The sequence below is a fragment of the Austrofundulus limnaeus genome, unplaced genomic scaffold (assembly GCF_001266775.1).
Source record: "Austrofundulus limnaeus strain Quisiro unplaced genomic scaffold, Austrofundulus_limnaeus-1.0 Scaffold206, whole genome shotgun sequence".
Lineage (NCBI taxonomy): Eukaryota > Metazoa > Chordata > Actinopteri > Cyprinodontiformes > Rivulidae > Austrofundulus > Austrofundulus limnaeus.
Genome location: NW_013952608.1, coordinates 537266 through 552939, shown reverse-complemented (window position 1 = coordinate 552939; position 15674 = coordinate 537266). Strand labels below are relative to the sequence as shown.

Sequence of the window (15674 nt, the reverse complement as noted above, 5' to 3'; positions counted from 1 at the left end):
TCAACAAACACACACACAAAAAAAAAAAAAAAAACACTCAATTTGATCAAACTATTAATTTGGAAACAAAATAATTTGAACTAGAGCTTTTCAGGGCCAAACCAGTTTAGAGAGAATTAATGTCAAACTATCAAATGGTTCTGATTATAYTGGTTTTTACATGAAGTGGTAAATTTATCAGGAAGCAGCACAAATTATGTTTTGCAGCCTTTAAGATTTTCTTACTTGTTTCTCCACTGCATCCACAGCCTTCCGTCCTTCCTCTTGTGCCTGCTGCTTCATTTTCTCCCCCTCTAAAAGCTTCTTCTCCAGCTGCTTCTGCACCTCTTCTGACTCCTTCAGTCTGACCTCTAGAGGAGAACGCAACTAAAAAATATGAAAAAACAAAGACAGTTACATACCCATGGATGAACAGTCATGTCTTGGGAGCAAAGAACAAGAATATTGTTTGTAAATCCACAAGAAATACCTCCTTTTCTTTTTTAAGGCTGTCTTCCAGAGTCAGCACCATAGATCGATATTGTTCAACTGAGGCATTGGCGCTCTTCAGCTGCTCTGCCAGTTCAGTGTTCTGTTCCTCGGCACGTCGAAGCAGACCCTTAATCTCTGAGAGCTCCTGCTCCGACTGGCTGGACTGCTGAGAAGCTGCTGGAGCTGGAGAGCGTACTATGAAAGAAAAGATAAAYTGCCATAAAATAAAAAGCAAATAATGCAAAAATATACTAGCATTGTTGATGTTTAAGAGCATCCTCTACTAGTATAGACAGTTTATTATGTTGAACTATCACTAGATGTGYTTTTTACCACTCAGTGGTGCTCGGAGGCCAGCAGCTCTGGTAGCTGGGGTGGCGGTGCTGCTGGAGGCGGCTGCAGCCTCAGAGGACGGAGCAGAAGTGGACTGAGCTTTCAGCGCAGCTACCTGCTGTTCAGAGCTACGCAGCAGCTCTCTGGTCTTCTGCAGAAGGGTGGTTTGGTTCTCCAGCTGCTTCTGTACTTCTAACAGTTGTGCCTACAGAGGAAGAGGAGGCGGCACAGCATTACTGAGAGAGAATATTGTTGAGATATAATACAATACAATACAATACAATACAATACAATAAAATACAATATAATATAATATAATTAGTTAAATGTATTTACTACGTCAAAGAACAGCTAATCTTAATAAAGATACAAAGGCTTTACATACATCCATAGAGCGTCCAAGGGCATGTTTCTGAGCAACTTCCTGTTGTAGTCTGGTCTTCATTGAAGTCAGTTCTTTTTCCAGTTGTTCTATTTTGTTGTTAAGTCGCTGACGAGTMTCAGTTTCTGTACGCTCCATGGACAACTGAGCAAATATGACAAAAACAAAACATAAATAATGACATCACAGGACTGAAAAACCATTTCCATCTATTTCCATTAAACATGCTTTGACTAATGTTGTTTTAATAAATTATAAACTGTGTATTTAATCCTAAAYGGTCAAAATTAATCTCAATCAATAACATCTCACCAGAATAAAAAAAATTAAATAGTGAAATGCTTCAGCTTTGAAAATTGATTTTTCTTTTGTAGAACCAACTTTTTGTTGGCTTTGKCACCAGCCCTGACCGTGACCTCTRAAMCTGAGGTCATCTTTCATAAMTGAACTTAACAGTTTTCTTTCAGGAAACAACAGACTTTATTTAGGTCCAAAGTAACTTTAAAGAAAACAGTTCAGTCAGTTATGAAAGACAGGTTGAGAGGTCACGCTACAGTACCACGGTTATTATTCAGAGCATGTAAAGCTCATCCAGTTTATTCTGAGTCATCAGCCTCCTGTTTCATTTAAAAAAATGTAACGCCCATTTTATTCTCAACATAAATGAGCTCTTGTACAAAATATATAGAGCCACAGCAACAACTCACTACCAAGCAGAAAATGAACAAATATCTATTTATTAGAAGCGAAATGTAATACGATACCTGTATGGTCTTGAGGTTCRTTAGCAGCAGGTTCTGATTATGTTGTTCAAACAGCATGGCTTCTCTTTCTTGACCTAACCGAGACTCAGCTTGTTTTAATATGTCTCTCTCTTTAGTCAGGTTTTCTACACGCACCTATAGATAAAAAGATGAAAAATATCAAATGAAGAGTTAAATAAAATGAAAAAAGAAGAAAGCATCTGATATGTTCTTATTATCTAGAAATCATATTTGTTAGATTAATAATCCTCTGCTGAGTGATCACAAACATCTACTGGTGACTCGAACATGACTTGTGTGTCAACAGACAATCATGTTTGGTTCAACACTGAAACAAAGTGCTTAAAAGTGATGTAAAATTGGAAATCAAGGACTAATTGATTCAAAAGGAAAAAAAACACTCTATAAACAATAAAATAACAAAACATATTGTACACCATGTGCCAATTAAATCAACCACATTTATTTTTTTAAATAAGAAAAGTACTTTAAAGAATTAAATTGTTCTTTTACACAATAATCTTCTTGCCCACCTCTTCTAGAGCCAGTTTCTCATTAGTCTGCCTCAGGTCCTGGCTCATAGTGTGGATGATGTGCTCGTGTCTTTGAGCTGTTGCYGCCATTTTTTGGTTCCTCTCCTGAAGGGCAGAAATCTCTCTGCGGTACGCTGACACAGTCTCTTGAAGAATCTCATACCTGACACACACCAACAGGTAAAAAGGATAAGTATCTCACAGCAACATGGAAGAAAAGACTAAAACATTTTTTTTTTTTTTACTTTTAACACACCTCTTGTTACTGAACTCCAGCTGAGAGGTTAGCTTGGCGCGGCCGGAGCGTAGCTCAGTCAGCTGCTTCTGCAGCCGGTCGATAGTCTCATTCTGCATCCTGTCGTTCTCGGCCTTCTCCTTCTTATACAGGGTGAAGGCATCATTGAGCTGAAAATGCACAGAATCACCTCCATTTCAGAACAGCCACAGATTTTTGATTTTCACCACCCACTTAGAGTTAAATGTAAATAAATTAATAAATGAATCCTGARCTCGTACTTGTTTCAAAGCAGCTTTTGTTTGAGCAGTCTGAGCCCACTCTGCAGCCGTGGCTCTCTGAGGAGTGGAGCGAGTAGCTGGGGCTGAAGGACGATCAGGTGCAGGAGAAGCAGCGCCTTGACCTGCAGACAAACTRACTCATTTGAGCTCATCCTATTTACCAGAGTTTATTAGAAGGTTCCTCATWGGTTAGCATTTTGTTTCACCTTGAGGTGGCAGACTGAAGCCTGTGCTCTGGGTCAGCAGCACCTTGAACATGTCYCTCTGCCTGGCGTTGGAGTCTGCCAGCTGTTTCTGCTGGTTCCTCTGCTCCCGCAGCTGATCAGCCTCCTTCTGGAGTTTATCCACAGCAGACTCCAGCTCCTTTATGCTGGAAGGAACCACAGACAGAAACAGGTTTTACCTTTTCATTATCTTAATAGAATTTTAAAACAAGAAGTAAATAATGAAATATTTATTCCTAAATATTTTTGTCTGTTACGGCATTAAAAAACAATAAAATCCCAAAGTGGGACTACTAAAATCCATCCATCCATGTAGAAAACTTTTAAAAAACAGCAGAAAAATGTTAATTTTAATTTAAAACATAGACTTTTTTCTATGAGCTCTTTAATTTTGATCAATTTAAATAGATTTAAAATAAATTCAGAAGTAAACACATGGGAGCAACAAATAAATTACATTTGCAGAGTCTGTAAAAGCTGACAGCAGAAATGAGTGTTGTGAGATTTTGGTTGGCTTTTGTAAACAGTGGAAAATTTTCTGATGCCACATTGAACACAGGTCACCTATATTGACTGTTCCCCCTTTTATTTGTTTTATACACTAACGTGTCAGAACCAGTTCGCAGGACGGCATATTTTAAAGTTTGCTAACAATTCCATCATTGTGTCTCTTTTAAAGTCAGATGACCCTGATCATGGCCCAGTGGTGTCACATTTTATTAACTGGTGTAATTCATCCTTTATAGACATAAACGCCAACAAAACCAAAGAAATGATTATTGACTTCAGGAAAAACACAAATGTCATCTCTCCTGTGTACATTAATGATTAACAAGTTGACGTTGTGGAGGAATATAAATATCTGGGTACTGTAATTGACAGCAAACTCTCTTTTCACAAACATGTGGACACTGTATGCAAGAAGCTCACCAACATATGCACTTTTATCGTAAATTAAGGAGTTTTAACATGGACAGTAGTTTTATGAGAATGTTTTATTGAATCTGTTCTTACTTTATGTTTTATTTGCTGGTATGGGCTTTTGACACAGAAAAACAAAAAACGCATACAACATATTGTCAGTCTTTGCAGTAAAATTGCTAATGTCCCATTAAATGACATCACTACTCTCCACAGAAGCAGATCCTTGAAGAAAGCTCGGGCAATTTTAGCTGAGCCTAACCAACCCCTCTTCACAGAGTTTTCTCTTTTACCATCAGGATGCAGATTTGCTTTAAAAAAGATATTGAACCAACAGATTTAAGAATTCCTTTTTACCTGCTGTTATTGTCATTTTAAATACTTCTTGTTGATTGTTGTGTGTTTGTAGTTTTTACGCCTACACCATGATGGTTTTTATGTTGTTTTTTTTTACTGTATTTGTGGTTSATGATTGTTTTTGTTTCCTGCTTGCTGTGACACAAATTCCCCCATGGTGATATTAAAGATGACTTGACTGTAGTTTAATAAACTATTTGAAAAATTAACATTTTTTCTCCTTAACAGATTTTAAATAAGCTTTAAAAAATCCCTTCTGTCCAGAGGTAACTTAATGGTTTTAGTAAAGAACAGTCATATAAAAACAAAACACTGCGGCTCTGAATGTCTATCATTCACAGCTAATCTTTTTAATTGTTGTACCAGCAACAGGGTGAAAAAATAAATAAAACAGTGAAAAGTAGTTTCATTACCGTGCTGATGTTAGGTGTGTCTGCTCTCTGTCCCTCTCCTCCTCCAGGTCCCTCAGCCTTCCTAACAGAGTTTGGTTCTGCCTCTGGAGATCGGACACGCTGCGGAACGATAGCTGGCTTGAGCCGATGACCTCAGAAGTGCTGGAGATGTCTGCAGAGCTGCCGTCGTCCTTAGGCACCTGATTACCTCTGGCTTTCTCCAACTCAACCAGAACAGAGCACAACTGAACAGGGGAGATATTAATAAGTAAAGACATCTGGATCATTGGGCCTCATGCAAGAACATGTTCGTATTCTTATCCTAAATTTCTCTTACTTTTGTTCGTACGAAGGGTTCGTACGAACATGTCACGTCAGATTCAACAAACTCTTCTATCTTCAGGAAAAGTGTGTAAATGAGCTGCGTAAWTTMCACCTGTTCTATCCAGCTGCTCGTGCACGCGAGAGGAGATTAGCATAATTACCACCCCAAATACACCATATAAGGCTGTGTTTCCTGCCTCAGATATCAGGAAGTGTTCATTCATGAAAAATGACAGCGAAAACTAAAAAGAAAAACTTTACGAGTTCAGAGATTGAAGTCCATCTGTCAGAGATCCAGAAAAGAAAATCTGTCATTTTTAGCAGGTCAGCTGTGGGATAAAAAGAGCTGCTAAATGTATAAACAACTGTGTTAAATCATTTTCATTTATTCAGAAGACACACCGTTGCGCACCGTACACCCCCCCACCCCCACCCGCACGGTCGCAGGTGGTCTCAGTTGCAGTTCTGAAATAAGCATTTTAAAATGTTTTCAAAATAAGTCTGGCACTTTGGAGAAAATCCTGGACTTGATCATATATCCCCTCTGGCCTGGGAACGTCTTGAGTCCCCCAGGACGAGCTGGAAGGTGTCGCTGGGGAGAAGGGGGTCTCTCTGCTGCCACCGAGACCTGATCCTGGATAAGCGGCGGAAAACGGACGAACGGAAAATTTATATTGCTAGTCTAAATTATTACATTTAAAATTATAACTCTAATTCAAGCAGAGTAGCCTATTGTCAACATAATTATGGAGTGTGATTTATTTTCAACTCAAAATATCTTCAAACTAACGAAATATAAAGTTATTAGGGAGGAAAACCCGTCTGGAAAACAGCAGACTGACTGCTCATAAAATGTACGACAGGTCTGGACCACTCGTAAATTTTGTTCGTATCTGAAGAAAATCTTAGAATACGAAAACATTGGTGAATGCCAMAAATTCTCCTAAATCACTCGTACGCACAACTTAAGAACAAATCTGTGCGTACGAAAGGTTYTTGCATGAGGCCCATTGTTCTTCATTTGTAAAACTGATAATGATTTAAACCTGATCAGATGTATCCTCCAGAAGTCTCTCAGTTCTTAGTTTGTTCTTCTCGATGGATTCACAGCGCTGCTTGGCCTCATCCTTYTCCTTCTGCAAACTGTAGATCTCCTAATGGTAAAATAATAAAACGGCATTAATAATTTCTACATCAATAACTAGAGTCGAAAAGTGAATAAATTCAACAATAAAACAACCTACAGTTCGAGCCTGTTCCAGTTTATTGCACAGGGAGGCCATGGACGACTGCATGCTCTCATACTCCTCTCTTTGACGCTTCAGAACAGGCGCCTTGGACTCCACCTCCTGAACGATCTCATCCAGGACCCTGCTTACCCTCCTGGTCTCCTGCTTCTCAAGCTGCAGTTGTGTCTGACACTCAGCATATGCATTATACAGCTAAACACAAACAAAGAGAGGGAAGAATCATTTATAAAAACACAATTATTGGAAGTAAATTTATGTTCTAGTTTAGGTCCATGCTCTGATTTCTGATCATAAAACCTAACACAGTAAGATAAAAACTACTGCTACTTTTTAAATGTATTGTAACACAACACTAAACAATTATTCTTGTTATTCAAGATTTTAGAATAAGTGCTGCTAACAAAATGTTTTAATAATGTCTTATCAATGTAGGATTCACACCTACACTTCTTTGGTCATAAGGAAAGTATTTTAGCAAGGATCTTTTTATTTTCAGTAAATGTTCTTCCAGTGCAAAGTGAATGGACAACACAATAAGTGGCTTCAGTCAGTGAATTTTGATTTGATCCATAAATAAAGTGATCATTTATTTTACATAATCACACAAAATCACTACAGAACCAACAATAACAAGCACGCTTTGAGCTTCGTTAAATGTCATTCAGCACTTAAATAGAACACAAACATCAAGCTTTAGATGTTGAATACCGGACATTTGAGGCAAATAACTTAGTTTGGCAAGGTAGGTTTAAGAAAAGGAGGAATGTAACATGTTAGCTTTCCTAACTTTTAACTTAAATAAATGTGGGTTTAACCAGAGAGGCAAGGCATTTCTCTGCTCAGCGTCAGACAGATAGTGATGCTCATAACAGCCAGCTTTTACCTTTAAAGATGAGGTCCATAACCACAGCTAAACTTACATCAAAGAACTTCATGCCCGGCTTGACGATGGCAGCGATGGCAGCYGCTGTTGGACACATGGAGTCCAGCTGTTCTTCAGTCATAGACGGAACGCCTGCAGCAGAAAACAACAGAAGTGGTGGGACTGACTGTAATATGCAGCTCATTAACAGGATTAATACAGGCATTAAACGAAAATAAAAGTGTGTGTGTTCTTACAACAGTGTTTGCCTGCAGCTTTCATTGTAGCATTTTCCAGCTCCTTTTCCATTTTCTTTATTTTCTCTTTTAGTTCTGCTTCAAGCCGTGTTTTAAGCTCTTCAGCTGCAGACACCTTCTTCTCTAAAGACTTATTGGCTGCAAAGACAAAACATCATCAAAGAAGCTTAGCATACAGAGGGCCACAATTACGTAAGAAAGGTAATGAGGGCCACGTTTTGCTACACTGTTAATTTTATCAAGATAACTCAAAAGCTTCAAGCTGGGGTTCAATAGCAAACAATGAAGATGAAATTAGATTTGTCAGGTTGTTTTACAGGTGATGAGTGTTTCAAACTAAAAACAAGTCGTTATCTTTTTAACTTTTTCTTGAAAACCATTTATTGCTGAACTCCTACCTTCTCCTGTTTCTTTAACCAGCTTGCTGAGCTCCTCCACGGCTCTGCTCAGTTCTTGGTTCTTTGTCTCCATGTCAGTCGCTGCACCCTACAGAACGGTGAAAGTTGTTTCATTACAAACCATCTGCTGTGTTTGATAAACAGGATTTGATAATGTGAAGATAATGCATATTTTAAAACAATGTYTAAACCTAAAATTTATTCATTTATTCTAAGAGCTCTGCTGAGACTGACCTTGTAGAGTGAGGACAGCTTGATGTGAGCACTGAGCTCATTGCGGTATTTCTCCTCCATGGCGCACTGCTCATCTTTTGCCTGGAGGAACACAATTTACTTTTTAGTTAATCTAAACTAATAACCAAGTAAACAATACATTAAATTCCACTAATGTGAGGCTATATATATATATATATATAAAACAACCTGAAAAATATCCTTATGTCTACCTCTGTATATACACTGCTCAAAAAATAAAGGGAACACTTAAACAACGCACTCTAACTCCCGATCTTAATCAATGAAATATTCGCATTGAGTACTTTGTTCTGAGTTGAATGTGCTTCACAAAAGTTTGATTTACTTGGACTTAGCGTGCGTTGTTTAAGTGTTCCCTTTATTTTTTTGAGCAGTGTATATTTCCTTGCATTTGAAAAGCCTGAAGAAGAAAAACTAAATTTCCTTTTCTCTCAATTTACCAAACACAAATTTGAGGAAATGAAAACATAAAATATATATTTTTTATAAATCTGTTATTCTGTAGTGTTGACATCCTCGGTTCTGCTTTAGGAAAATAGAAAGTTTCAAATAGCCAAGATCATCTTTTCATAAGATAATTACCTAAACACATCTATAATTTTTTCCTTTTACATTACCTGTTTTAGTTTATTATTGAGGTCTTCAGCTCTTTTGCTCTGGTTTTCACTGATTTCCCTCAAAGAACTGAGCTCACTTTCCAGACTGGCCACCTGTTTAGGAAATATAGAGAAGGATTGTGAACCAAAAAAACCCTTACCTGTATATCTTATTTGAGAAGGAACAATATGTAAGAGGGAAGCCAGTTGTGTTTTTGTGTGTTTATCAAACATTATTTGCGTTACCTGTTCATTGCTGCTCTTCAGGCTGCCCTGCAGTTCCAGTATCTCTGTGCCCTTCTCTCGATTGGTGTTCAACATTTCATCAGTTTTGGTTTTCAGCTCTGTGGTTAAATACTCAATTTTCTTCTCCAACAGTTCTTTCTCCTGCTCCATGCGTTTCTCTCGATGCTGCAACACAAAATAACAATCATATTTTACTTCATGATAAAAACTTTACTAGGGAGGAAAAACTGCATTCACCACTCTCTTCAACACTAAGCTGTCATGGTCTCTAAAATCTGATTTGTACCTCTACTGAAGCTGCAGATGACTGGATTTCATCCAATTTTAACTGAAGCTCCATCTTTACTTTGTTGGTTTCTGTCAGTTTCTCGTTCAGACGCTTCAAATCCTCTGTCAAAGCACAAAATTATTAAACAGAAAGCTTTTGAAGTTATATCCAAAGTGTTAAAAGATAAGTGTGTGAATTGAAAACAAGCTGAAACATTTTTGAACATTTTTTCAACACAATAAAACTTTATAAAAATTCAATAAAAACCTGTCAGGTTCTCCACTTCCTGCGTTCTCTTCTCCAGCAGCCTATCCAACTCCCTCTTCTCTGCTTCAATCTCATACTTAGTCTTGGTTTGCTATAAAAAATAAATAAAAATAAAAAACTGCAGCACTTCGATAATAATACAATGCTGGTTGTTACATGAACAATATAAGGCTCAAGCCATGTTTAACCACTTTAGCATTATTTTCTTTTAAACACACATTTTATTTTACACTGATCATGTGCTGGTACATGCACCTGATTTTTCCTGCATTCAAAATGACAGGTAATACAGCTTTGGTATGCACGTTTACCTGTTGTGGTGTCTTTTCTTCACCGGCCTCGTTATCTGTTCCTTTCAGGGTGCTCAGCACTTCTTCTGCACAGATGTTAACATTAACATACACAGTTTTAAATGAGAAATTAAAAAGAAAAGGTAGAGAGAGAAAACTAAAACTGCATTTAAATATTAACAGATGTTCACAATATAACTCAACATTAAGCTGAGAAACTGTGTAAATGAAAAGCTTATCTTGAAAATCTCCACACTGTTGGCTAATTCTAATCAAATTAAAATTCTGAGATACTGATTTTTTCCACTGCAACAAAAAAAAATTAAAATACATGAAAACTCACTGAGTTTCTTATTTTCTTCTTTCAGGGCCTGTAGGTCTTTTGTGGCAGAAAGTATCTGTTCCTGACTTTCTGCCAGTCTCTTCTCAATGTCAAAGTACTGCTGCTCTGTAGAAAAATAACAATGAACAGAAAAGCATGACTACATACAATGTTAGCATGAAATTCAACTGATAACTTATGATGTGTTCATTACTTTTCCCACCAATATCAGAATATAAGAGCTGAAAACGACCTGAAGACTAAAAATCAAAAACCAGGGACACATTTTCATGAGAATTACTGGAAATATATTGCATGACATTAAAAGAGCTAATACATCAGCATCTAAAAGCTCCATAAACGGCCATTTCTATAACTTCATACCCACCCAAATACACATCAGTCGCTTTAAAAAAGGTGACACTTGAGATTAGAGCTGCACAATATATTAAAAATTTATCCTTATTGTGATAACAGCCTGTGAAATATGCATATCGCAAAAAACTGCACTAACTGCAAAAAATGGTTGGCAAAATATAGCTTTTACGCATTTTGTAACTCGGACAGAAGCTTGAAGTATTTCTCCAATCAAATAGAGCCCTTTGTGTATTTGGCCAGTTGGATAGATTTCTTCTTCTTCTTCATAATAATAATAATAATAATAATAATAATAATAATAATAATAATAATAATAATAAATGTTGTAATAAAAATGATTAGTTTTTGTTGTTTGCTTTGAACCCAGAGCAGAAAGACATCAACACCACATCTTTATGTATTTGTTAATTTATCGCAAGTCATATCATCATTACAATATTAAGCTTGTTATCGCACATCGCAGGTTTTCCCTAAAATCGTGCAGACCTACTTGAGATGATAAAAGCTAAAAGTTCCATTAGTTTAGTTCATAATGTCAACAATGACGCGCCAACTCTACAGTGTTGATGTGTTCAACAGCAAACAAAGAAAAAATATGTTTTAACTTTAAATTTGAAAGAGGTGTTTCATAATGTTTGACAACTATAATTTATTTCGGCATAAGGGAGTGGAAACCTTAGCATCTTTGTCAGGTCTGAAACCTGTTGGCATCACGACTTATCGCTAAAGCTAGCTTTAGCGCAACATGATCATTGCTAAAGGTTAGCGGGGAGTTTAGAACCGTAATCAAACTAATAGGACGACAGCTTGCATGCCGAATGGAGCAGAAAATATTTGTTTTGCATGCTGACTTTTTACACAAATCGCAGAGTGCAGTTGACAAAGATAATGTCAAAGTCGAATTGACTTGTTTGAAGTTACCCACCACTGTCTGCTTTGAACCGCTCGTGCTGTGTCTTGAGCGCCTCATTAGCATTCTGCAGCTCAGTCACAAACTTCTCAAGCTTGTTTTGGACGCCTTTCGGAAGTTTGTTCAACTCCGTCCGCTCTAAAGCCTGGAGTAAAACGACCGCCATCTCCACCTACTCCTCCGAAAAAAAATATAACACAAAATTGTCCCAAACTCTTCTCGAAATGTGAACTGCGCATAGGAAACCAGGAGAACGGAAAGACGTAAATAAAGGTTCAGGATAAACTTCAAAATAAAAGTACATTAGGAATTTATGCCAAAATCAGCTTTCCGATTCACATACTGCACCACATAAACAAGTTTAAAATTGCCACAAATCATTTTTTTGTTAAATGAACATTTTTAGCTTCCCTTTTGTGTCCAACATACTTAAGCTTTGTCGCAAACAGAAAGTTTGAGTTTTAATTTGAAGGGAAAATCTCTACCTTGCGTGACAAACAGGATTACGACAAAGACCTGCGACGGATGTGCATCACAGTAGTTTACTGGCTGCTGACGAACCACAGCCAGCTGTTAAACTGAGAAGCAGTCCTCCAGCTTTCTGGCTTATATATTTCGACTCCTTTATTTTTGTCAGGTATTTCCCCACCACACGTGGAACTTCTACAATCTTAATTATATAACTTATCAAGCAAGAGTTGACCAGCTACTGCTGACATGTTTTCTGACATGTATCAGCTGAGCTTTACGTTTTATTAGATGTACAGATTTTCTATTATTTCAATGAAATAAAATATTGTATTGGATTGGTCTCGTTTAGTAGTGTTCTGTTCATGCACATGTTTCTAAGCACTGTCAKTACAAACACTGATAAGCAAAATGTTCAGTAATAACTTTGTGTGTTTGTATTTCTTTCTTCGACAGCATGGGTCGTAGCTTTATAGTAGAAGAYGATGTGGAGGGATATCTATCTAAACTCTGTTCACAACAAACAGGTTTAGTCACAGGCTTGCTCATTGGACAGGTGAGTTTTAACACAAATACATATATCCAGGTGAYGTGTCACGTTAAAGAGTAGAGCTAAGGCTTRGTGTTGTATAAAGTACCTCAAAGTGATACTTGAGTAAAAGTACAAGTATCTTATCATAAAAATACTTTGGTAAAAGTTAAAGTTTTCTCTAAAAATATTACTTGAGTAAAAGTCTTAAAGTATCTGACATTTTTTGTACTTAAGTATCAAATGTAAAATTCTGACACAAAATCTACTTAAGTATTAAAAGTAAAAGTACTGAGTAAAAGTGAGCAGTTAGATTTTCCAAAATGACGTTTATTGGGAGGTTACTTCTCCAAAAATATTTTTCAAATGGCATGCAGCTGTGATGTGTTGTGTACAAGCTAACACGGTGTCAGAATGGTATATATTTATACTTCTCATCCAACCACAACTAAATTCACTCTGTCCAGGAGACACAATTTATCAGGACAGTATTTTTAAAGTAATAACTCGGAATACAATAGGAGTAATGACTTTCTACTTCTTACCTTTTAAAAAATGTATTGAGTAGAAAGTACAGATAATTGTGTAAAAATGTAATGAGTAAAAGTAAAAAGTACACTGGAAAATAATTACTCAAGTAAAGGACAGATAACCAAAATTTCTACTTAAGTACAGTAACAAAGTATTTGTACTTAGTTACTTTACAACTCTGCTAAGGCTATGATTATTTTCATTGTGTACTGAGAAATAAATGAATTATTTGGTTAAAAATGTCAGAAATGTATACTATGTTAAAGATATGACATGATTTGAAGTAGCATTACATGATGGATTGTCTAACATCATATAACCTGTACCTTTCACAAAAATACAATAACATACTTTATATTTCAGAACCTGTGACCAGTATACATTCAAGAATTATTTGTAAAACGTACTAAAATATAAGTTTTGTTATTATAATTGTTTAATATTGTGAGAATGTGTAGTGTATGAGAAGTGACTGTTACCAGTATTGATTGAATGTTTCAGAGTTCAGTCCAGAGGGATTTTGTTGTCATGGCAGTTAGGACACCCCTTAAAGAGGAGTCTGCAGAAGAGGGGAAGTGGATGGACAAAGAGTGGGTCACTGAGCACGCTCGACAGGTAGGCAAAAAAAAGCAAATATTCTGATTCAGTACTACAGTTTAACATTTATTGTTTGATGGGTAAGATAAATCTGTTTATAACAAGCAAGACAGATGAAGGACTTTGAAAACTGACCAATGTTTGCAGGCTTTAAACTTTACAGAAAGCCTTTATTAATGTTTTCTAGGTGTCCAGGATGCTGCYTGGAGGTCTGTCTGTCTTGGGAGTCTTTATAATATCTGATAGTGACCCCAAGGACACGCTTACCACACTGCGACAGGTAAAAGCCATTTCAACACAAACATAAATGAGCTAACATTCTTGTTTAACAAAAACAAGATAATCTGAAAATTTCAAACTTCAGGATGTAGCTACACCCGTGCCTACTGCGGTACCATTGAGGTACCACAATAATCTGGTTTGCCTCATCCATCCAGACTCAAAATAAATTTATGATTTTATATCTGTGGGTTTATTTCTATTCATGGCTACGCTTTAACACATACTGTATCAATTTGTAGAATGTAATTTAGACAAAAAAATAAGTATTTTGTGATCTCAACAGGAACAACAGAACCATTTGAGGCAGAAAAAACTAAAAACTGTTTGGGGATTAAATTGAGGTTAAGCTGTTGAGTAAATCAACTTGTCAAAATGTGCAGATTTAATGTGCCTACCGTATATTTTATTATAAATGTGATTATTTTTTAAATATGTGTATCTCACAAAATTATCATATATTTAGTTCCATATTTTTTACTTGCCCAGATATCATGATCTACCTTATGTGTTTTGTATTTTTTTTGGTTTCTCTGCTTTACTGTATTAGCACTATTTCAATGTACCTGAAAAAGGATTGTTATTATGTAAATTAAAATCTCCTAGAGCTGGGTGGGCTTTTAATGTGAAACAACTAGCAAACCTTTAAAACTCTGCATTTCTGTCACCAGTGAATAATTTATGTCACATATTTCTTCCAGACTTGTTTATCAGGTGAGCACACCGAGGACAACATAAAAACTTATATGTCTAATACAATAGTTATTTTAGGTTACCTGCTTTATAAATGTCTCATTCAAGCATTGATCAAACTTGGCAAAGACTATATAAAATCAGAATATTATACCCATTTAATACCATGTGTGTGTTTGTGTGTGCAGTTGGTGTTTGCAGTGAACAATTTAATCTCCTCGGAGCAGCTGTGGAGCCCTTCGGATGAAGATGTCTCAGACTGCGTCACGCTGCACGTCAATCCCAAAACCAGAAAGTATCCTTTTTCTTTCAGTCACGTCCCTGCCTGAAGTTACTACCACACTTTGTATGGAGATCAGCTTTAACCACACGCATCAGAACTGTCTGTAGAACCTTTGACGTCAGAGACCCAAAGGTTGGTTTGTGGAAAAAGAATCAGCTTTAATCTGCAGTTATTATTAAAACTGTTCCAGTTAATCCTGCCTTCATGAATACTGTCATGGTAAAACTTAAAACACCAGGGTTCAAAACATCCAGACTAATTGGTCTTTATCACAACTTAAAATAAGAACTTCACTCTATTTATCTGCATTTTCCTTAGTTTTGTTAAATAATGGGTCAAGATTAGATTTGAATTTGTATTTATCTGAACTTCATACCTGATAAGGATATCCTTCTAATAAAACCTTTGTGTTTTACCACTGCTGTACTTCAGTAAAATATATACTAATATATGGACAGTGTGTATTTATCTTGGTTTTGGTCACATATCTACAAAAATGTCCATTCAGGTTGATTTTGAGCGTTTGAGACTTTTTTATAAATTTAATTTTAACCTGTAGCTAAATCAGTTTATTGTGAGTATTTGAGATTAAGATTATGTATTCTAGTTTATACTTTATACTCAAATTGATTTAAATACCTTGGAATCCAATTTGGGCATCAATCCCTCCCAGATTTGATGTGATTTTTTTATTCTTGATGTGTTCTGCTGTTGTCAGTCACATCTGTGTGTGTGTGTGTGTGTGTGTGTGTGTGTGTGTGTGTGTGTGTGTGTGTGT

The 15674-nt window shown here is 36.5% G+C and overlaps 2 protein-coding genes across 4 annotated transcripts in view; one reads left to right on the top strand and one right to left on the bottom strand.

The window, feature by feature from the left end:
- tpra (translocated promoter region a, nuclear basket protein) overlaps positions 1-11731 on the bottom strand; it is a gene marked incomplete in the record, with an annotated part of 32070 nt that extends 20339 nt beyond the window's left edge. Inside the window, 23 exon segments of one of the 2 annotated variants that reach the window (XM_014018968.1) lie at positions 226-366; positions 470-666; positions 805-1009; positions 1190-1330; positions 1951-2085; positions 2484-2646; positions 2740-2888; positions 3000-3121; positions 3206-3369; positions 4915-5138; positions 6264-6371; positions 6462-6659; positions 7388-7482; positions 7587-7724; positions 7985-8072; positions 8219-8299; positions 8857-8949; positions 9082-9246; positions 9368-9471; positions 9617-9707; positions 9928-9992; positions 10250-10354; positions 11532-11731. In XM_014018968.1, coding sequence (XP_013874422.1) covers positions 226-366; positions 470-666; positions 805-1009; positions 1190-1330; positions 1951-2085; positions 2484-2646; positions 2740-2888; positions 3000-3121; positions 3206-3369; positions 4915-5138; positions 6264-6371; positions 6462-6659; positions 7388-7482; positions 7587-7724; positions 7985-8072; positions 8219-8299; positions 8857-8949; positions 9082-9246; positions 9368-9471; positions 9617-9707; positions 9928-9992; positions 10250-10354; positions 11532-11682 — 3123 coding nt within the window. 2 annotated transcript variants of the gene reach the window in all.
- Positions 11732-12045: 314 nt separating this feature from the next.
- The window catches only part of odr4 (odr-4 GPCR localization factor homolog), a 7784-nt gene continuing 4155 nt past the window's right edge, over positions 12046-15674 (top strand). For both annotated transcript variants that reach the window (XM_014018965.1, XM_014018964.1), the window contains exons 1-6: positions 12046-12153; positions 12441-12540; positions 13546-13659; positions 13829-13921; positions 14802-14908; positions 14992-15028. In XM_014018965.1, coding sequence (XP_013874419.1) covers positions 12442-12540; positions 13546-13659; positions 13829-13921; positions 14802-14908; positions 14992-15028 — 450 coding nt within the window. In that variant the 5' untranslated portion in view covers positions 12046-12153; position 12441. The remainder of the gene's footprint in view (positions 12154-12440; positions 12541-13545; positions 13660-13828; positions 13922-14801; positions 14909-14991; positions 15029-15674) is intronic.